The sequence below is a fragment of the Bidens hawaiensis genome, unplaced genomic scaffold (genome assembly GCF_021521415.1).
Source record: "Bidens hawaiensis isolate Kalapana, Puna unplaced genomic scaffold, B.hawaiensis_p1.1 tig00028038_1, whole genome shotgun sequence".
Classification (NCBI taxonomy): domain Eukaryota; kingdom Viridiplantae; phylum Streptophyta; class Magnoliopsida; order Asterales; family Asteraceae; genus Bidens; species Bidens hawaiensis.
This window is the reverse complement of record NW_027494555.1, coordinates 243,306-265,627: the sequence shown is the minus strand read 5'-3', so window position 1 is coordinate 265,627 and position 22,322 is coordinate 243,306. Positions and strand designations below refer to the sequence as shown.

The following is a 22,322-nucleotide window of genomic DNA, read 5'->3' as shown; positions in this document are numbered from 1 at the left end:
GATCCATATAATGTTGATGTCCGGGATGTAATATCCCAAATTTGATGACTTCTATTTGGAATAGTTATTGAAAAGGCACCACTAAAGATTCCGACTTGTTTAAGTAAATAAATGTTGAAGTAGTATAGTTACATTTAGTTATATATTTATTATACTAGTTGATATATTATATTTATTATACTAGTTGATATATTGTATATATTGGGATATTAGCTTTAAGTTTGTTGGAACTATAATAAACTTAGGTTTGTTAAGTGTGAATAACTAAACTTAAGTTTAGTGTTTATATAGTAAATAAAGAATTAGAGGGACTAAAATAGTTAATATGCTGAAACTTGATTATTTTTAAATGGTGAATTTCTTTTAATCTTTGTAATTTGTAGGACTTGAACTCAAGATCTCCTCCTTCCAAACCCAAGTGTTTAAAGGTTTTGTATTTACCAATGAATCACCACCTCATTGGTGATTGAAACTTGATTTATGGAGGAAAGCAAGATTGAAGACACGTAGTTTTCAAAATTAAAAAAAGTGTGTGTGTGTGTGTTTTGTGGTGAGCGAACGTCGGGAATGAAGGGAAGCAAAGTGAGGATGTAATTCTTACAAAATTGAGACTTAATGTTGGTTTGTGGGACTCAATTTGTATAAAAATTTTCATAAACTAGGGAGAGGGGCGAGTGTCGGGACGAAAAATCAAACTAAATTTTTGAGTTACAATTGTTTGTATTGTATGAATACTTGTTGGTTTCGAAATCAAATTATGGTTTTGAGTACTACCTTGCGTGCGAATGTAAAGAATATTTTAATTACCAGTTTTAAAATCGTCAATGTCACCGATGTTCACTACTTAACAATTCTTAAAAAAAACGTGACAAACTTTGTAACCGAGTGTTACATGACATTAATAAAGAGATGGGTATATGTGCACTCAACTCTATGTGCATCTCCTAGGTCGGACCTACAACCTTCTTCTCTTGATTCCCTCTCTTTTAATCTGACACGCATATATTATATATGATTTAGATGTGAGGAATTGTTCTTCAAGGCAAAAATCTTTGGACACATTCTAATAAGTTCTTAGTGATGTTTATAGACCAAACGATATGATGATAACTCAATTAGATTGCCAAGACCATCATCAGGATTTATGTTGCTGCTGGTTATCACTTTCCATTTGAAGTCTTTATAGCATATAAGGTTTTACTAGTCTCTGACTATGAGATTTCAAAATTATTTAGTTTTTCAAATAATGAGAACACAACCATATGTAAAATGATATACCAAAGAACAAGCATCCTTCGACTCATTAAAACACTATGATGTTAATGTTGGAAATATTTTGGAATAATAATTATTATTAGTAAATATCACTAATAAACTAATTATTAACGAGTCCAAAGAGTAAAGATGAATGCGATATCGATACTCTAAAATGTGTAGTTGATAACTTGAACATTGGTAAAAAGGGAAATGGGTTTGTCCCACATTAATAGAACGCTTGTGAGTTGCCTTAATATTTTTGTGTGGTTGGGCCGGATAATGAGTCAGCAGCCTGCGTGTCGCCTTCTGGAGAGTTGAGTGCCACAAGCTGCCATGTGTCAATAATTGAGGTGAGTCAGCACACCACGTGTCAAAGCATGAACTCACCTCGATTCTATGACTGACACGTGTCCGATGACACATCACACTTCCTTGCTATAAATAGGTGGGGGGGGGGAGCATTTGAAAAACACAACCACAAAAAACACACACAAACACCCACTAGTTCAGTTCACCATGACTAGAAGTTCGATCTAATTTCGTTTCACTAGAGATCTCGTATACTCTAGTACAAGTATAGTTTGGGTGCTAGGTTAACCCCGGCAGTACACACTGTTGCAGCTGTCGTACCCTGGGAGACAGAGAGGTTCACCTGGGTGGCCCGAAATATGTTTAAGGGACCTCGGTTAAACAAAATTCCTCAGCCAACACCCGTTTTATGTTGCTTTCATTTATTTCTGTACTTATGTTTCCTTTATTCCATTATGTAATTTTATTTTGTACGGTTGTTTTGGTTCCCTTAGCACTTGTATTGTAATCAATATTAATAGAAGTTTAAAGTTTATTGTTATATTTTAATTTTGTAATGGTGGTTCAACTGTTAAGGCTCATAGAAATCATTGAGGTTAAGTATTTGCAACACTACATAACTAAAAAATGGCGACTTTTCGCACACATCGTACTTTACTAATCAACCCCCTATTGATTTGATTTATTTTTTAAGACAACATGCTCATACAGGTGAACTTGTCATTTGTCAATGGTTATATGCCAATATAAAAGAATCACCAAGTTATATAGAAACAATATATAAGAACCATTCAGATAGCAGTCAGATTTCTATGATATAAAATACCAGAGTAAAATGTCATGTGTACTTACATTCGATCTACACTTGTATCAAGACGCATTAGGATTTAGGTGACATTGTTAATTTTGCCCCTCTTATAGGGCTGTTCATGAGCCGAGCTGAGCCCGAGCCAAAGCCAGCTCGATTAATAATCAAGCTGGCTCGGCTCGAGCTCGAACTCTTAATCGAGCTAAAAATATGAGCTCAAGCTCAGCTCGATTTTAAATCGAGACGGCTCGACTCGATTTAGCTCGATTTTACCTGTAATAATAATTATTATTATATTCAACCATTAAGTTAAACTAAATAAGTAAGACGTTGAGATCAACACCAACCAAATACAAAGTAAGTACCATATGTCTAATAACACCATCGAAAACAAAATAAGTTCAACACGTCTAAATCAAACCAAACACAAAATAAGTTAAACATGTTCAAAGTTCAACAAAATACAAGTTCAAAAGCAAGGCCAAACTCGCACTTCCACGGTTCCAAACTTTCACAGCTCCCGCATTAAACGTCTAGTTTTCTGTTAAAAAATAAACTAAAAATAAGAAAGGGATAAGCTTAGAATTGCTAACTAATGTATAACAAAACTGTTTTCTCAAAACTAGATTGAATACATATATATAAGCACATAAATATAAAAACTTTTTACAAATTTTCACATTTTCACAAAAGCAATGCTACATAACCAATTTTTAGAATTGCTACATAATCGTCACTTGGTTGTAAGATTTTCGTTGGTATCTCTATTTCCAAATTTTCTTCCTCTTTTGCCAATTACTACAAATAAAAATAATACAACTGTTATTATAAAAATTAAATAGGTGTCAATGCACAAAAATGTGAATATAAGCTTACGTATAGTGTTTGCAATGTTACTTTTGAGGCCCCCTTTATCCAATCACCTCCACATACAAGTGATTCCACCGTATCTTTTTTGAGAGAGTTGTGATAATCATCCAAAATACGACCCCCGACACTAAAAGCATATTCTGATGCGACAGTGGTATTTGGAATGGAAAAAATATCACGAGCCATTTTGCTTAAAATAGGAAACTTAGAGGAACTTTGGCTCCACCAAATCAGCACATCAAATTCTTTCTCCAAACCTATGTAATTGGGTTCTTCTAAATACACATCAAGTTCAAGTTTTTGTGAACTCTCAACGGGCTTAGAATTGAGATAAGCAAAAAAGTCATCTTATTGGCTAGCTTCATGGTTAGAGGATGAAGGGTTCATTGAGCAAATTATGGTAGCCCTAGCCACCATGAATGTGTTAGCATACTTCTCAAAAAGAAAATTTAACTGTTCAGTCACATCTTTAACTCGACTATTCAACTCTATAGATGGATACAATTGCTTAAAAGTCAAATTAATTGACATCATTTTAAAGCGTGGATCTAAAATAGATGCAATAGACATAAGCATCCCGATCCCCCCCCCCCCCAATACTTCTCAAACTTCTCATACATCGGCACACTCATTTTTTTCAAAAACACATCATCGGATGCAAATAAACTACTTATTTTGTTTTCACTTTGAAAAATTCGATAAGAAATAAATCTGATGTTGGATATGAAGTGCACGAAAATAGATTAGTAGCATGTAAAAACACTTTAAGCACCTTACAAACTTTCTCGGCTCTAGTCCACTAGGCAATTGTGGGGGTCCATTCAAAATTTTGAACTCTCAACGCAAAACCTTGAAATGCTCTTTTGTAGTAAATAGCCTATTCAAACATGTGGTGTGTTGAGTTCCACCTAGTTTTTACGTCGGTACATAAAGACCGACGAGTATTGATACCAAGTGTTGTTGCTACTTCACCAAATTTCAATAAACGATCTGGAGACTTTTTTAAATATTTTACACATTCCCTAATTTTAACAATACACGAATCAATAGTTGCTAAACCGTCTTACACCACCAAATTCAATATATGAGCATAACACCTAATATGAAAAAATAGCCTCTTATGTATAGGTTAGGTATTAAATTTTTAATTAAAAAACTTTATTTAAGACATGGTAATATAAAAAGAAATATATTTATTTGTCCAAACTAATAATTATTCTTAATAAAATAAGACTCCAAAAGGGAAGAAACAAAATACATAAACGGCCTTCACACTTGATGCAAATGTAAAGAAAGAGAAGAAATTAATCACCAACGAACAGTTGAATTGAAGATAAATCTACATTAGATATGCGTAATAATATGTATGGCATATATAAAATAGAGTTTTATTGTACATAATACAACATAATTGCATTATATAATCCACATAATTGAATATACGCAAATATAACACTATTTGTTGTATGCAATGCACACTAATGCATATATCTATTACAACACTAATACACATACACACTATATCGAATTTTTTTTTCATATAATATAAGAGTATTGCACACATACAATACAAACAATTGCATATATGTTATTAAACACTATTGCACATATAAAAATACACACTATTGCTTATATTCAATAAAAAAAGTCGATGTATTACATATGTGCACTACAATTAGTTTTTTTTTCTTAATAAAAAATAACAACATATAAGAAGGATGAAAGAAAAAAAAATAATTTTTTTTAATTACATTTAAAATATTTATTTACTAGTTATCTAGTTCCCTCTCTAAGAAGGAGTTATCTCTTAATTCTTCCTATATATATATAAGTTTGGATTTTTTTTTATTTTTTTCAGACGGTAACATTACCGTTGAAAAAGAGGAGGGTCCACAAACTAAACCACTATGACGCGGGTCTTCACGAGGCCACCACCTTGACCGCCCCTCTTGGAGCGCTCCTCGACGGTGTGATGCCCGAAGGCACCCCTTGATCGCCCATAGCGGAGGGCTTAGTAAAAATAATTATTTGGTCAGATGCGCCCGAGAAACACAAAAGAGTGATTCTGAGACGAACACAAACCCACCACCCAAACCCAAAGAGTGATTCTGAGACGAACACAAACCCACCACCCAAACCCAAAGGAAAGGCACTCCATGATTGCAACAATAAATATAAATAATTATTTTTCACTCCTCTCAAAACCCCCCTTTTCCTATCTTGCACCACCGTAGAATATCATTCCGATCAAATTTGAGGTTATATTAACCCTAATAACAATCCAATTTGATGGGCAGTACACCTCAGGAGGTGGATCTGGTAAAGTACAGAGGAGTACGGCGCCGGCCTTCGGGAAAGTTCGCCGCCGAGATCCGAGATCCCATAAAGGCTGCCAGGGTTTGGTTGGGCACCTTTGATTCCGCCATTGAAGCTGCTAAAGCCTATGATAACGCCGCTTTTCAAATGCATGGATGCAAGGCCAATCTTAATTTCCCTCTTGACATCGGGACTTCACCCGACAAGTCAACCGTCCGGAAAAGAAAGAGTGACACGCTGACTATCGCAACCGAAGGAAAAGATAACAGCGGCCCCGTTAACGCCGCTAAATTTCTCGACGGTTTCCGGTATGTTTACCCTAAATTTCACTCGTGATTCTTTATTTTCTAAACTGATGTTTATTGTCTTTTACTTTTCCGATTCTTAAAGTGTTTGTCCTTTAAGCCTAACCCAGTTAAAAATCTTCGTTAAGTTGTGTGACGTAGGGGTATAACCGTAATTTTTTTGTTATAATTTATTGAACGATAGGGGTTGGATTGGGTTTAAAATGGGGGGAAATGTGAAGGGGGTCTGAAATTACGGTTATACTCCCACGTGAGCAGCACGTGACACAACTTAACGAAGATTTTTAAAGGGGTTCGGCCTAAAGGACAAACACTGTATGATTCTGAAACAACGTAAAGGACAATAAACATCAATTTAGAAGATAAAGAACCACGAGTGAAATTTGGGGTAAATATAAAGGACAGTTTCTGTAATTCTGTCCTTGTGAATTGTTCATCTAGATTTTAAATGAGCGAACACAAACAACATAAATGAACTCACTTAAATAAACATAGACGAACAAATATAAAACATCTAGTAGATGATTCATCCATAAATGAACACTCGTTCACCTCCATCGTTGTTTGTTTCAATTAGAGGCTAATGTTTCCCTAAATTACATTTTTTACTTTTACGATAATTAACTTCACCCTTTTTCTCATCCAAACTTTAAATTAATGTTATCTTTTCGACATTGCAGGCCATCATCTCCTTCGTTGGCACACGGTTCTCCAATCTCCCCTCAGTCACCGCGCGTAACTACTCACTACATTAACCTATTTGTTTTCCTTTTGAATATTTTTATTTAACTGTTCTTATAATTAATTATGTTGTGTTGTGTTGTGTTGTGTTGGTAGAGCGAGAATTTTAAGTGGACGGATCAGGATCTTTGTGCTATGTATGATGTCTTAAACAAACACATTGCAAAGAACGGCCGTTCATATGATTGGGCTAATCTTAAGTTGGAGTTGGAAAGCCTTTATCACCACAAATTTAAATCTGTTAAAGCTATTAGAAGTAAGTACGAGGCCATGCGAGCAAGATATAGTCTTTGGAAGTCATTGAAGAACGGTGAAACAAGCCTTCGTTGGAATCTAAGTACAGGGAAGCTGGATTGCTCAGATGATTGGTGGGAAAAGAAAATTCAAGTAATATTTTCTAAATCTCACAATAGTTTTATTAATTTAAAATGTAATTAATTCAATATTTTTGCAGGAAAACCCGAATTTTACAAAACTCAGGAGAAACCAACCATCTAGAGAGTTGCAGGTGGCGTGGGATCTGTTTTTTGAGAATATAGTTGACGGTGGACTAGAATGCGTGGAACCTTGTGTAGACCTAAATAAGTCGAATCAGGTAGATCATGTGAATATTGAGGACGGGGTAAATAAGTCAAATCAGGTAGATCATGTGAATATTGAGGACGGGGATGTAGATGATGACGACGATGATGACAACGATGATGATGACCGCGTAGAGGATTCTCTAGAACACACGCCAAAGTCTTCTCAGTATGGAAGCAAGGAAATTGAAGAGGCCACTTCCTTTTCAAATCTTGTCGAGGTGAGACGAGAAAGTGGTTTAACACCAAAAGAAGGTGATGGGTGTGGACCGTCTGAAAAGATTATTAAGACGAGTGCTAAATGTAAACCTACTGGGATTAAGTGTAAAACGACTGAGCCAGAGGGGTTTGTAACCCCACAAAATGCTACTCAAGTAAGTGCTTTGAAAGTACTAAATACGTCTAATGTAAATCAAGTTTGCGATTCTAGTATTAGAGCGTCGGTAGGTGTGATTAACCGTATGGTTGATGATGGGTTAATGACGGCATGTAGTGAGTTGTGGTGCTTTGCTGTTAACTTGTTTGAAGATGATGTGAAAAGAGAATTGTTTATGAGTCTGAGGGATGATGTTGGAAGGTTGGCTTGGCTGCAGTATAAGCAAAATCTAGACAAGTAATGTATCGTTATGATGTAGTTTGTTTAAGTTACTAGCTCATTATATGTATGCCACATTTTGGTTTTAATTTGATACTCATTTGGCCTTGATGTCTGGGTAGTTTAGTTTTAACTGGTGTTAATGCCATTTGCGCACATGTATATCTAGCACACCTCTAAATCAATCACCGGGTACATATATTCTTAACATCTGTTAAGAATGTTTATTATTAATACATGATAATACTGGTCATTAACGGAATGTTTATTCTTAACAAAAAGACTTCACGTGCCTTACACATGAGAGTGTTTAGTCATTCTTAATGCTATTCTTAGAGTAAACTGCAGTTTACGTCTATGTTTTTTTATAGGCGTGACACACTAGCGATAATATTTTCAAAAATTGAGCGTGGTGAGGCCCTATGCAGTTTTAGGGAGTTTGCATCCCTGTGGTTTACAGGCGTGACACACTGGCGATAATATTTTCAAAAAATGAGCATGGTGAGGTCCTGTGGTTGACGGGCTACATCAGTTGGCGTCCCCCCGTCTAACTGTTGTATGTTACATACATTTAATTAATCCCTTTTTCTTTCACTTATCACACACACACATAGACGTGCACAAATCGGGTACATTTTTAACATACATTTAATATACCATATTCACGTCGGTTCTCCGCCTGAACGTGTTTTTTTTCGCTTTAAATATGTTAATCTGATGTATCTGGCCAGGTGTTGACGAATTAATTTTATTTTGCTTAGTTCCGGTTACATAACCCGATGCCGATTGAATTCGCGTTGACATATAAACAACCAAACATCATCAGCCTGGCGCAACGCGCTGAGTAACTCACCTAGTTATATATAACTTAAATGTGAGGTAGCGTTCTTCGAGGCTAAAACCTTTGGACATGTTCTAATGAGTTCTTAGTGATGCTTGTAGACTAACCGATATGACGAGGAGTACCTCAATTAGATTGTCAAGACTATCTCAAAGGATTTTATGTTGTTGGTAGTTATTATTACCCGTTTGAAGTCTCTATAACATATAAGAATTAAAAATCAAAAGTTTCAAACAATGAAACCACACTCAGATAAGAAAATGATATAACAATTTACAAAAAAAGAAGCATCCTTACAAGAGTTATATATAAAAATTATTAGAGTTAAATGTTAAATATTCGATTCACACTTGTATCAGACGCCTTAGGGTTTAGATGCCATTGTTAATTTATGTATAGGTTAGGTATGTAATTTTTAATTAAAACTTTATTTAAGACATGGTAATATAAAAAGAAATATATTTATTTATTTGTCCAAACTAATTATTATTCGTAAAAATAAGACTCCAAACGGAAAGAAACAAAATACATAAACGGCCTTCACTGAAGAAAACAATCACCAACGAACAGTTGAATTGAAAATGAATCTACAGTAGTAGATTGAGCTTTTGATTCGTTACTAGCTGGTATAAATTTCTATTTTCAAATCTCTACACCGATCGATATATGTATGCATGTATGTATACTGATTATTTGAAGTTTTGTTATTTGAAGTTTAATTGTTCATCCGATCACTGTTTAAAACTGTAATTGTTGCTTATTAATTTCTGCAAACTTGAAATTGTAGTCAGTTTCTGTTCAATTTGGTACGCAATTTGTTAAGTTCAAAATAAAATAATGCAGTAATTGATCACGGATGTTAGTGTTTTGACCTAAGTGATATTATTATTATTATTATTATTATTATTATATACAGTTAAAGCAAGTTATAGTAGTAGTAGTATCATTTCACACTCTTATCTAGTTCATTAATGTTGTTCGGTATATAATCTGTGTATGTCTGTGTCACTGTGTGGTGTATGGAATTAAATATTGGGGCTGTAACCGAACTGAATGAAGCCTTGTTCGTTATCGTTCGTTAAGAGCTAATCGGACAAACGTACGGTTTACGAACACATAACTGAACGAAATTTTGTGTTTGTGTTCGTTCGTTAACTTTCTAAACTAATGTAAACGAACACAAACGGACAAATGTTAATTTGAAAATATTAAACAACACATTGTTAATTCTAAATAGTAGGCATAATGATCAAAAAGATGAATCTAGTTTAACTTAAAAATACTTAAAACATAATAATCATGATCATTGCTTTTTAAAAAGGTGTAAAAGGTCTAAGTTCCCCAAAGTTTAGATGTTTGGATAATTAACTAAAAAATATAAAATATGTGAGTATAAGAAGATTTTAATGAAGGAACATTAAACAAACGAAGATGAATGATGTAAGCGGACGGACATTAACGAATGTAAATGAACGAACACGTGACCGAACACTCACAAACATAAATGAACAAGCACGATCTTTATTCATGTTCGTTCATTTCAGCGTATATTGTTCATGCTTGTCCATTTGTTAAAAGAACGAAAGTAAACGAGCTTCCGGCCGAATGGCTCGTTGAATGTTCCGTTCGTTTACAGCCCTATAATTATTGAAGATTTGAGAGGGTTTTATACTTTGATTTGTGGATTGTGATCTGTTTTGATAGTGAAGGCAGTGGGAAGTAAATGAAGGAAGCCATGAAAAGGGGGAGAAATGAGGGAATTTGGGATTTTGAGCAAGGAATAATATCACAGGGTGGCGTTCAGGATCTGATTCTGGGTTTAGATGGCGGGACTACTTCCACCGTGTGTATATGCATGCCTGTGTTTTCGTTTACTGATGAATGTCTTCCTCCTGACCCTCCCCCTGTCTTAGCTCATGCTGTTGCTGGCTGCTCCAATCATAATAGTGTTGGAGGTTATAGTTTCTTGTTTCTCTTAATAACTTCACACACATACACACACAATGAAGTTCCTAAAGTTGTAAGCCAAAAATTATTGCTGCAATATTCATTATGTAGTTCCGTGTTAAAATTGGTCAAAAGTAGGGTTGTAGGTGACTTAGTGTTAAAACAACAAAAGGGATGAAAAATTTATGAAAGGTTTGCTTGATAAAAAGGTTGATATATAAAATAGATTAGAGAGACGTGACTTCTGGTTGTAAATAAAGCTAATTTGTTTGTACATAGAGCAATGCCTCACGTATGCAATACATCGCGGTTTTTTTAAACCATGAGCTCAGTAATAGAGAATTAAATACTTCAATGTTAGACTTAGACCTTTGGTAGTGGTACATTTTAAACATTTACAGTTAAATTACTAGTGAAAACTTGTTAACCAACCTTAGATGAGCAATGTGTCATGTGATGATTACTTTTCTACATATACTTTACAGAAACTGCTGCGAAAGAGACGCTAGAAAATGTTATGGCAGATGCTCTTTTCAAGTCAGGTTCTACTCGATCATCTGTTCGTGCAGTGTGTTTAGCTGTATCAGGGGTTAACCATCCAACAGACCAGGAAAGGATATTAAGTTGGCTTAGGTCAGCAGTCAGCTGCCTATATATACATTTGCATACATTACATGTAAATTTCTTTCTCGCATCCATACTTGTGTTAATCTCTTCTTTCCATACGCAGAGAGATATTTCCCAATGATGATGTTAAGTGTTTTGTCCACAATGATGCTGTGGCTGCTATGGCTAGTGGAACCATGGGAAAGCTTCATGGGTGTGTGTTAATTGCTGGCACGGGGACCATTGCTTATGGCTATACTGAAGATGGAAGAGAAGCGCGGGCTTCTGGTGCAGGACCTGTCTTAGGTGATTGGGGAAGGTAATATACTAAGACATTATGTAACCATCTGTTGGGTTAACCATCCAACAGACCAGGAAAGGATATTAAGTTGGCTTAGGTCAGCAGTCAGCTGCCTATATATACATTTGCATACATTACATGTAAATTTCTTTCTCGCATCCATACTTGTGTTAATCTCTTCTTTCCATACGCAGAGAGATATTTCCCAATGATGATGTTAAGTGTTTTGTCCACAATGATGCTGTGGCTGCTATGGCTAGTGGAACCATGGGAAAGCTTCATGGGTGTGTGTTAATTGCTGGCACGGGGACCATTGCTTATGGCTATACTGAAGATGGAAGAGAAGCGCGGGCTTCTGGTGCAGGACCTGTCTTAGGTGATTGGGGAAGGTAATATACTAAGACATTATGTAACCATGTGTGTGTGTGTATTATGAGAAATGTGAACAGTTTGAGAGATGTGTGTTGGTTGCATGCAGTGGATATGGCATAGCTGCAATGGCATTGACATCGGTAATAAGGGCTTATGATGGTCGTGGTCCACAAACAATGCTTACATCAAGAATTCTGCACGAACTCGAACTTTCTTCCCCAGATGAATTGATTGGGTATTTGTTTCTTGAAACTTATGATGTTTACTGTTTGTGTTTTTGTTTACAACACTACTAGTTATAACAATGTGGGCCACTACTCACTAGGTGCCAGCTGTCTATGAATTTTTGTTTTCTAGTTTGTTGGTTTTCAAGAACAATGTTATTGGCTTACAAATGCAATCATATAAGTGTCTTGCTTTTGTGTGAATATAGGTGGACCTATTCTGATCCATCATGGGCTCGAATCGCAGCTTTGGTCTCGGTTGTTGTATCTTGTGCTGAAGCAGGTGATGAGGTGGCGAATGGAATATTGCTTGATGCAGTTCAGGAGTTGGCCTCAAGTGTCAAAGCTGTTGTTTGCAGACTCGGGTTGTGTGGTGAAGGTGCATAATTAAAACCAAAAAAAGAAGTTTAGCTTTTTTTTCTTTCTATTTTTAGATAGTTTGAACGATTTACACGTGTGACTTACTTGACAGACGGAAAGGGCAGTTGTCCTCTTGTGATGGTTGGTGGTGTTCTTCAAGCCAATAGGAAGTGGGATATTGGGAAAGAAGTAATTAGCTGTGTAGGGGTATGGTACTAAACCCGGTTTTACGACCCTAAATCTATTATGTTTGGCTTATTTTATTATATGGACTAATACAATGTTATTGGCCTGAGGGGGTTTTGTGGAGGTAACCCTAACTGGGCTAGGCCCATTAGGGTACCATGATGGTGGCCATGAGGCTCTCTATATAAGGAGGTCTCCACCTCCTTATTAAGGGGTCATGCTCAATAAGAGCCACCACCACTTTTTTGTGTCTGTAAACAAGAGATCTTTGAGATTTCTTAGCAGTCACCTCCACACCCCCGAAAAACCATTGCAGGTCTCAAGCAACCGTAGAAGAAGATCAAGACGTGGTTTGTTCATCTCGAAAATCCGTGGAAACATCGTCATGGATCAGGTCAGATTCATTTCGTGCTTCGACATTGGCGCCATCCGTGGGACGGCAACGAACTACCCTTCGATCTTCATCTCGGCTGTCAGATCTCGCCCAGGAAAAACCCAGATCTGGAAGTTTACAGAAAAAAGCTTCAAGGCTTGTTCTATTAAAGCTCAAAAAGATCCATAGATCTAAAAGAGGCTTCCAGATCTGTGCAAAAAGAAACTGCCTGACTCGAATGATCAAGTCTCCGGATCTGTGATGGTTCTAAATCTGCTCCGAGCTTCAGATCTATCTAGTTCTGATTTACAGATCTAGATCTAGATTACAGACCTGGATTTTAGGTTTAAAATTGCAGATCTAACTCTTAAATTGCAGATCCAAAAATTACCAGACTCCCGCCGCCATGTACGCGCGCCCGCGGATTCTCACTCCGCAGCCATGCATGTGCCGCCGCGGGAACCACCATGTGGGTTTCGCGCAAAAGACCTCCACCATGTGGGTTTTGCGCAAAAGACTGCCACCACGCATGCTCGCCAGCGGGTCACCATTCCGCCGATATGCGTGAGCGCCCGTGGAAACCACCGCGGAAACCACCATGTGGGTTTTGCGCAAGAGACCTCCGCCACGCACGCGCGCTCGCGAGTCACCACTCCATCGCCGTGCATGCGCGCATCAGGCCACGCGCCAAACTTTAAGGTCGGGAATCCTCATAATATCCCATATGGCTACACGCCATATCTAAAGGTTGGGAATCCTCATAATATCCCATATGGCTACGCGCCATATCTAAAGGTTGGGAATCCTCATAATATCCCATATGACTACGCGCCATACTTAAGGTCGGGAATCCTCATAATATCCCATATGGCTACGCGCCATACTTAAAGGTTGGGAATCCTCATAATATCCCATATGGCTACACGCCATATTTAAAGGTTGGGAATCCTCATAATATCCCATATGGCTACGCGCCATACTTAAGGTTGGGAATCCTCATAATATCCCATATGGCTACGCGCCATACTCAAAGGTTGGGAATCCTCATAATATCCCATATGGCTACACGCCATACTTAAAGGTTGGGAATCCTCATAATATCTCATATGGCTACGCGCCATACTTAAAGGTTGGGAATCCTCATAATATCCCATATGGCTACGCGCCATACTTAAGGTTGGGAATCCTCATAAACCCACCAGGCCAAGCGCCATACTTAAAGGTTGGGAATCCTCATAATATCCCATATGGCTACACGCCATACTTAAAGGTTGGGAATCCTCATAATATCCCATATGGCTACGCGCCATACTTAAGGTTGGGAATCCTCATAAACCTATCAGGCCAAACGCCATACTTAAAGGTCGGGAATCCTCATAATATCCCATATGGCTACGCGCCATACTTAAGGTTGGGAATCCTCATAAACCCATCAGGCCAAGCGCCAAACTTAAAGGTTGGGAATCCTCATAAACCCATACGGCTTCGCGCCACATGCTCACACATATCACACAGTCTACGCGCACGCGCACGCAACATCTGCGCGTGGCGCGGGACATAAAGTCTACGCGCACGCGCATGCAACATCTGCGCGTGGCGTATAACACAAAGCCAGAGCCTATGCGCACGCGCATGCAACATCTGCGCGCGTCGCATGACGCGCAGTCTACGCGCACACGCAAGCTTCATTATTATTATAGCTCGTAAGTCGCCACGCGCGCAGGCTTTATTATTCTTATAGCTCGTAAGACGCCACGCGCGCAAGCTTTTATTATTCATACAGCTCATAAGACGCCTCGCGCGCAAGCTGTTATTATTCTTATAGCTCGTAAGACGCCTCGCGCGCAAGCTTTATTATTCATACAGCTCATAAGACGCCTCGCGCGCAAGCTGTTATTATTCTTATAGCTCGTAAGCCGCCGCGCGCGCAGGCTTTATTATTCTTATAGCTCGTAAGCCGCCACGCGCGCAGGCTTTATTATTCTTATAGCTCGTAAGCCGCCTCGCGCGCAGGCTTTATTATTATTATAGCTCGTAAGCCGCCTCGCGCGCAAGCTTTTATTATTCATACAGCTCATAAGACGCCTCGCGCGCAAGCTGTTATTATTCTTACAGCTCGTAAGACGCCTCGCGCGCAAGCTGTTATTATTCTTATAGCTCGTAAGACGCCACGCGCGCAGGCTTTATTATTCTTATAGCTCGTAAGTCGCCACGCGCGCAGGCTTTATTATTATTATAGCTCGTAAGCCGCCACTCGCGCAAGCTTTTATTATTCTTATAGCTCGTAAGCCGCCACGCGCGCAGGCTTTATTATTATTATAGCTCGTAAGCCGCCACGCGCGCAGGCTTTATTATTCTTATAGCTCGTAAGCCGCCACGCGCGCAGGCTTTATTATTATTATTTTATCAGGCCTCGCGCCACTATTGTTATGATGCGTGCTATATCTTATTCATGCCAGGGCACCATCATTATCATAAAGACCACAACATGTCACCATCATGAGGAAAACCTCCCAAAACTCAAAGACAATAAAGATAAGGCCGAAGAAAAAGGAAAAAACCGCCTCATGACCTAACACACCTCATAAAGTCCAGCGCTCCACCTAGACGCTTGCGCGCCCAGGAGCAACGCTGGACTTGGGGGGCTTGTAGGGGTATGGTACTAAACCCGGTTTTACGACCCTAAATCTATTATGTTTGGCTTATTTTATTATATGGACTAATACAATGTTATTGGCCTGAGGGGGTTTTGTGGAGGTAACCCTAACTGGGCTAGGCCCATTAGGGTACCATGATGGTGGCCATGAGGCTCTCTATATAAGGAGGTCTCCACCTCCTTATTAAGGGGTCATGCTCAATAAGAGCCACCACCACTTTTTTGTGTCTGTAAACAAGAGATCTTTGAGATTTCTTAGCAGTCACCTCCACACCCCCGAAAAAACCATTGCAGGTCTCAAGCAACCGTAGAAGAAGATCAAGACGTGGTTTGTTCATCTCGAAAATCCGTGGAAACATCGTCATGGATCAGGTCAGATTCATTTCGTGCTTCGACAAGCTGCATTTCGAAGGAGTTCCCTGGGATGCTTCCAATCCGGCCAAAGGTAAGGATATCATACTTGGTTAACGTATAGGTCAAAACAGATATTGTTTCTATTAACCATTTTTATGTCTTATTTTCTTATTATGAAAAGTTTGTTTTGTTTGGCGACATGGATTTTATCAAGTGGAACCTGCTGTTGGTGCAGCATTGCTTGCGTGGAACGTTCTAAAGAAACAATCCCAATCTGGAAGTTGACAAACAGTTTGCTTAGGTTAATAAAAATAAAGAGAAATATGATGTGAACGTGATTTTCAGATTATATAGTTGCAAAGGAAGGAGGATAAACAAAACTGAGAAAGTAAACATGATTTTTCATTTTACAACTGTCTATATCATTACTTTCTTTCATGATCATACATTCATAAAACTAATCATTTCAATCTTTTATTTGGATAATTGCGTATGGCTTGGCTTTAAAAAGGACGATTACATGATGCGGCCTCTTGAACGAGGTCCAAGTTTAAACAGGTTGACGGAGTCTTAGTTTGGTAACATTCAACCCTCATGAAAAGTTACTAAATTGTCACGTGTAGTTCGAGTAAAAACTTTTTAGGTCGGGCGTTGTGAAACGTGAAATGCGTCTAGTTTTTATTATGGATTACATGTCAATAAAAAATAACCAATAATTAAAACATTTAAAGGTATACAGTACATGTCTTATGATCCTCCCTGCAAAATCCGTGGAAACATCGTCATGGATCAGGTCAGATTCATTTCGTGCTTCGACAAGCTGCATTTCGAAGGAGTTCCCTGGGATGCTTCCAATCCGGCCAAAGGTAAGGATATCATACTTGGTTAACGTATAGGTCAAAACAGATATTGTTTCTATTAACCATTTTTATGTCTTATTTTCTTATTATGAAAAGTTTGTTTTGTTTGGCGACATGGATTTTATCAAGTGGAACCTGCTGTTGGTGCAGCATTGCTTGCGTGGATTACAAGTTCACAAACGCTACAAAAGCTAAACCAGATAACCAAAAGCTAAACCAAGTTCACAACAAGTATTTGTTCAAAAGTATTTGTTCAAAACAAGTTCACAAACGCTACAAAAGCTAAACCAGATAACCAAGAATCAAAAGTCGGAAACGAAAGCAGCAGGCAAAACTGGCGATCAAACAGGCGTCTTAACACTCTAAATTGGACAGGGTGGGATCTCAAGAGTCGAACCAGCTTGAATTTGTCCCCAACCAATTAACCGCCAATGCTTCTCCACTCTCCTGCTCAAAGCAATCTTCTCACCTTTGCTCGTACACACGGGCGATGTCAGCTGCAGTTTTGCCAAATCATTCTTAACTGCCAACACACGAGCCCCAGTCGACATGGACCCTATGTTCAACATAAGTATTTCCGCCTTTGACAACTTAGATACCTTCCCTTGCTTTTCGGTTCCTTTTGTCTTCACACCCAACAACCGACGCAACAGAAAAAAGTTCACCTACAAAGACCATTCATATAATTAGAACCCACAAAATGATCATTCTTATCAAGACAAAGAGTTTAGTTGACCTCACGCTTACCTCTAGCTCGACATATACATCTGGAAGAGATCCGACCTCTCCAAGAACTTGACCCACCAACCTATCAGCACGAGTCAACATAGGGTCCATTGTAGTTCCAACACCGATAAGACCACCAGGTACAGCAAATTGAAGTTCATTCTGCTCTGCATATAGTGACACGATTCTCGAGTAAATCGGGGTGCACTTGATGTTACCGCTCTCATCTTTAACAACAATCCCGGGACGGACCTCAATATGCTGGTTCACCTTCAACACACCCTGCATAAAACAATAAATACCCATGTTAGATTTCTATTTAAACCTTTTTTAATTTTTTTGACATTTTAGAACAAAAAATAAAAGCAATAAAAACAGAAAAGAACAAACCTTGAGAATACTTCCACCAGCAACACCACCTTTAATCTCATCAACTTCGGATCCAGGTTTGTTAACATCAAACGAACGGATTACTATCATATTCGGAGGTGATATGAAGTTCCTCTCTGGAATGGGAATTCGCTTAATTATGTATTCGCACACCACATCGATATTATACCTAAGCTGAGCTGACACCGGGATCACTGGTGCACCGTCAGCAACTGTCCCCTGTTATCATCATTGTTTTATCAAAAAGGTTACCATATGACAAAACGGTTAAAACAATTTCGGGTCAGAACGAATTATCGCCAATTCACATTAATGAACAAAAGGGAGTCGTAAATAACCTGGATGAATTGCTGAATTGCCTCGTGTTGGTTAATGGCTACGTTTTCTTGAATTAGATCAACCTTATTTTGGAGAATTATGATATGTTGAAGCCTCATAATCTCAACAGCGGCCAAGTGCTCAGAAGTCTGAGGTTGAGGACAACTTTCGTTTGCTGCTATGAGAAGTAACGCTCCGTCCATGATAGCTGCTCCATTAAGCATAGTAGCCATGAGAATATCGTGTCCCTATAAAAAATAATGATAAGTTATTAAACAAACAATTAACAGGAGAAGATAAATGGTATAAATTATATAAACAGTGAATACTTACAGGACAGTCAACAAACGATACATGCCTCATCAATTTCATCTTGCTGTTCTCAAATCCAGGCACATCACAAGGAGGGCTATCTTCTTTCCCACTTCCATAGGCCCTTCAAATATTTTTTAAATTCTTTAATAACATAAACGCGATGTTAAATGCTAAGATACAAAAATATAGCTTTAACAGTACACGTACTTGTAACACATGGGACGAGGGCACTTTTCATCTTCACATTTGTATATCTTTGCATTAGCATACCCAAGCTTAATAGTAATGTTACGCTCCAACTCGTTTTTGAACCGAACAGTCTAGATATAAATGATAACAGTACGAGGTTATTAAAAAGGTTCTCTAGAAACAATGCAAGAAAAACATGAAAACTTTCGATTCATCTACACTAACTATAATTAATAATCAAGCTCACTATTCTTCGTCCTACAAATGATTTGAATAGCTTTCAGTAACAATAAACAAGAAAAGAAGAAGTACCTGTACACCAGATATAGCTTTTACAACTGTTGACTTGCCATGAGCCACATGACCAATGGTTCCTGTTTATACACACAAATAACACCAATTTCAGGTAGGATTGTAAACGAACAGAACATTTAGTGAAATGTTCCTGAACTGTTCGGCAGGAAGTTCATTTATATTAGTTTCGTTCGATTAACTATATGAACGAACACAAACAAAGGTCATGCTCGTTCAATTGTGTTTGTGAACGTTCAATAATGTGTTCGTTTACGTCCGTTAATATTTTTTTGATTTTGTTTATTCGTTAAAAGTTTTTAGTACTTCTAATAACCTTTTCTAATCTTATCATACATATTTAAGCAAAACCATTAACTATAAAACAAAAGTATATACGAGAATTATGTGATTATTTTATATGTACATTAACATATGAACATGAATGATAAAAAAAACATCAACACAAACTTGATAGCTAGACTGAACCGTCAACACTGACCACTCTAGCTTAAGCCAAATTAAATAAAACATTCTTTGTAAAAATTCATTTCTGTTCGAACACAAACAAAAAAGTTCATTCGGTTAGCTGTTTGTGACCGTCCGCTTATCCGATATAAGCTTAACGGACGAACACGAACAAGATAATTTAGCTCATTAACAGCCCTATGCACAAGAGCAAAGCAAACAAAAATCTTTACCAATATTAATCGTTGCCTGGCGAGAAATGACCTCCGGCGAAAGCGGATGCAGCGTAGCTACATCCAGCTTACTCAAATCCTGCTCCATTAAACCTTTCCGAGCCATATTCACTGTCCTTAACAAAATTCACACTATTCCAAACACAAACCCTAAATTAACCACACAAACTGAATCAATTAGCAAGTGGGTCAGATCTTTTATTCATCAAGAACACATAAAATGAACTAAAAATACAATCTTGATTGAAAATTAACAAAACCCTAAATCAAGAAATCAAAATCCAAGAAAAAATATAACCTTTTTGTGTGAAGAATCACCGAGCCGCTAAGACGTTGTTGAAGAGATTCGGTGTAACGTTAGTAGCTAGGGTTTCGTTCAGGGTTCTATTGCTATTGGACTATTGTTGCTATAGTAAAGTGGAAAGCATCATTGACAAATATCATGACTTGGTGCTAACCATGGTTTGGATTGGGTTAGGCTAATTGGGTCTATTGTCGTGAAACCCCCACCTGATGGAAAAATATGTGAAATATTTGAGATGGGTTAAGATGTTGGACAGGTTTGAGGTTAGGTAGCGTTTGGTATGCAATAATCATACGGGGAATGGAATGATTCATTGCTTGGGAATGAAAAAAATAGTGTTTGGTTGCTCAATGGAATTGAATAATCCATTACACATGTAATCTCATTCCATCAAAACCATTCCTTCTCACCCCTTTATTTTTTTCATTACATTCATCATTCACTCTACTTTCTCAACAACACCACCACCTAACAACATTAACCACAACTACTACCACCACCCCCACCACCCCACCGCCACTGTCATCGTCTCCACCACCACCTCCGCCACCACCGTCGCCACCGCCGCCACCACCGTCATCGCCGCCACCACCACTAGCGCTACCACCGCCGCCACCATTGTCACCGTAACGTCACAACCATTGTCACCGTAACATCACAACCATTCTCACTGTAACCATTGTCACCGTAACCACCACAACCATTGTCTCCGTCGCCGCCTGACCTTCACCGCCACCACCACGTGACCTCCACCATCCTAACATCGCCATCACTACCAATTCTACATCTCTTGACCATCGTCACCCCTCCTACTACCGCCCTTACCACCTGATAACCACTACCACCACCGTCGCTACCACCATTTTCTTCGCCGGAGTTACCACTACCACCGTCTCCATTACAGTTATTTTTTTTTATTTTTTACTTTTTTTTTGGTAAAAAAATTACTTTGAGATAAGAGTGTTTTTATTATTTCTATTTTATTCTTACAAATTGTTTTTTGATACCAAACAACATTAACTAATAATTCATTTTATTCCCATAGTTAACCAAACACGACAAAGGAATGGTAATGATCCATTTCATTACCTTGTTCATTCCATTCCTTCTCCCATTTCATTCCACATTCATTTCATTACTTTCAACCAAACATACCCTTACTTTTTAAATTTTTATTGGACTTGATACGAGTATGAATTTTGTAATATGTTTGATTATATAACTCGACTATCCAATAACATAGCTCCGTTTATCTGATTATTTGAAAAGATAAACATACTTGTGATTAGTTGTTTTAGTTTGTAACAATAAAATTTGAAGGCCTTGAATTCTTGTTTCGTTTTAGGTCTCTAAAATGGTTGGACCATGATTTGCATACAAGGTTCAAACGCAGGTCCCTCAGGTATCAAAAGCACAAACTAATCGACAAATTAGATTTGAATAATCCCACATATTTACAGTTGATATAGGGTTTTGTTTTTAATTGTTTCATCAACGGTAATGAATTATGAATTTGGGGTTTACACTGAATTTGCTAAATTAGTGGAGACGAAAGAGAATTAAGAAAATAGTAAAATTAGTTTTTTTTAGAAACTTTTAATCAAAACTACATAGTTTTGATGGTTTCGTATGCAAGCTTGGGTGCTTAACAACCCTATATTCACTTTCTCTTTATTATTTTTATTATTTTTATAGGTGCATATTAAAATATAAGGGGGAGACAAATCGAAAGAATGATGAGGATTTGTAGTCTAAAAATAAACAAGTTTAAGAAAATTAATAATAAAATTATAACTCAAAATAAAAATAAAAAACGAAAAAAGTAAAAATAAACTAAAATGTTTCCACGTCATTCCCGCTAAAAAAAGGAACATTGTCGAAGAAGAAAGACACAATGACGAAAATAAACAAAAAACACAATAATAAATATATAAAGACACAAATATATCGCAAAATATGACACAATGTTGAGCAATATAACACAATATCGAGGACACAATGCCAAGAAAAAAAAATGCATAATGATTAAAATAAGCAAAAAACACAATGATAAATAAAAAAGACAAAATGATCTCGTCATTTTTTTAACGAGGAAGACAAGAGAAACATTTTAACTTTTATTTTTTTTTTTACTTTTTCCGTTTTTGATTTACATATTTGAGTTGTGATTTTTTTAACATTGTTTATTAGTTTTTTTTTCTACAAGTCATTCTCGTTGTATGCTCA

The 22,322-nt window shown here is 37.5% G+C and overlaps 3 protein-coding genes across 4 annotated transcripts; 2 read left to right on the top strand and 1 right to left on the bottom strand.

The window, feature by feature from the left end:
- The first annotated feature begins 5,533 nt into the window (after positions 1-5,533).
- Positions 5,534-7,988, top strand: LOC143576262 (uncharacterized). The gene is made up of 5 exons (XM_077060397.1): positions 5,534-5,868; positions 6,546-6,600; positions 6,703-6,993; positions 7,061-7,201; positions 7,247-7,988. Exons 1-5 carry the CDS (start codon positions 5,534-5,536, stop codon positions 7,802-7,804), a joined length of 1,380 nt encoding a protein of 459 aa, XP_076916512.1. The 3' UTR covers positions 7,805-7,988.
- Positions 7,989-9,113: 1,125 nt separating this feature from the next.
- On the top strand, positions 9,114-16,446 carry LOC143576258 (uncharacterized). Its single transcript, XM_077060393.1, has 8 exons — positions 9,114-9,249; positions 10,328-10,578; positions 11,056-11,203; positions 11,301-11,495; positions 11,956-12,084; positions 12,283-12,452; positions 12,546-12,633; positions 16,051-16,446. Exons 2-8 carry the CDS (start codon positions 10,347-10,349, stop codon positions 16,121-16,123), a joined length of 1,035 nt encoding a protein of 344 aa, XP_076916508.1. The 5' UTR covers positions 9,114-9,249; positions 10,328-10,346; the 3' UTR covers positions 16,124-16,446.
- A 661-nt stretch (positions 16,447-17,107) lies between these two features.
- Positions 17,108-20,279, bottom strand: LOC143576257 (eukaryotic translation initiation factor 2 subunit gamma-like). 2 transcript variants are annotated; one of them, XM_077060391.1, is made up of 9 exons: positions 20,091-20,279; positions 19,793-19,960; positions 19,113-19,174; positions 18,819-18,931; positions 18,630-18,732; positions 18,317-18,544; positions 17,979-18,197; positions 17,610-17,870; positions 17,108-17,527 (listed from the first exon to the last, which is right to left on the bottom strand). In XM_077060391.1, the coding sequence occupies exons 2-9, from the start codon at positions 19,896-19,898 to the stop codon at positions 17,225-17,227; spliced, it is 1,395 nt and encodes a 464-aa protein (XP_076916506.1). In that variant the 5' UTR covers positions 19,899-19,960; positions 20,091-20,279; the 3' UTR covers positions 17,108-17,224. The 2 variants fall into 2 exon arrangements, with proteins under 2 accessions (XP_076916506.1, XP_076916507.1); XM_077060392.1 differs by having other exon boundaries at positions 19,793-19,942; positions 20,091-20,278.
- Between the last annotated feature and the right edge of the window lie 2,043 nt (positions 20,280-22,322).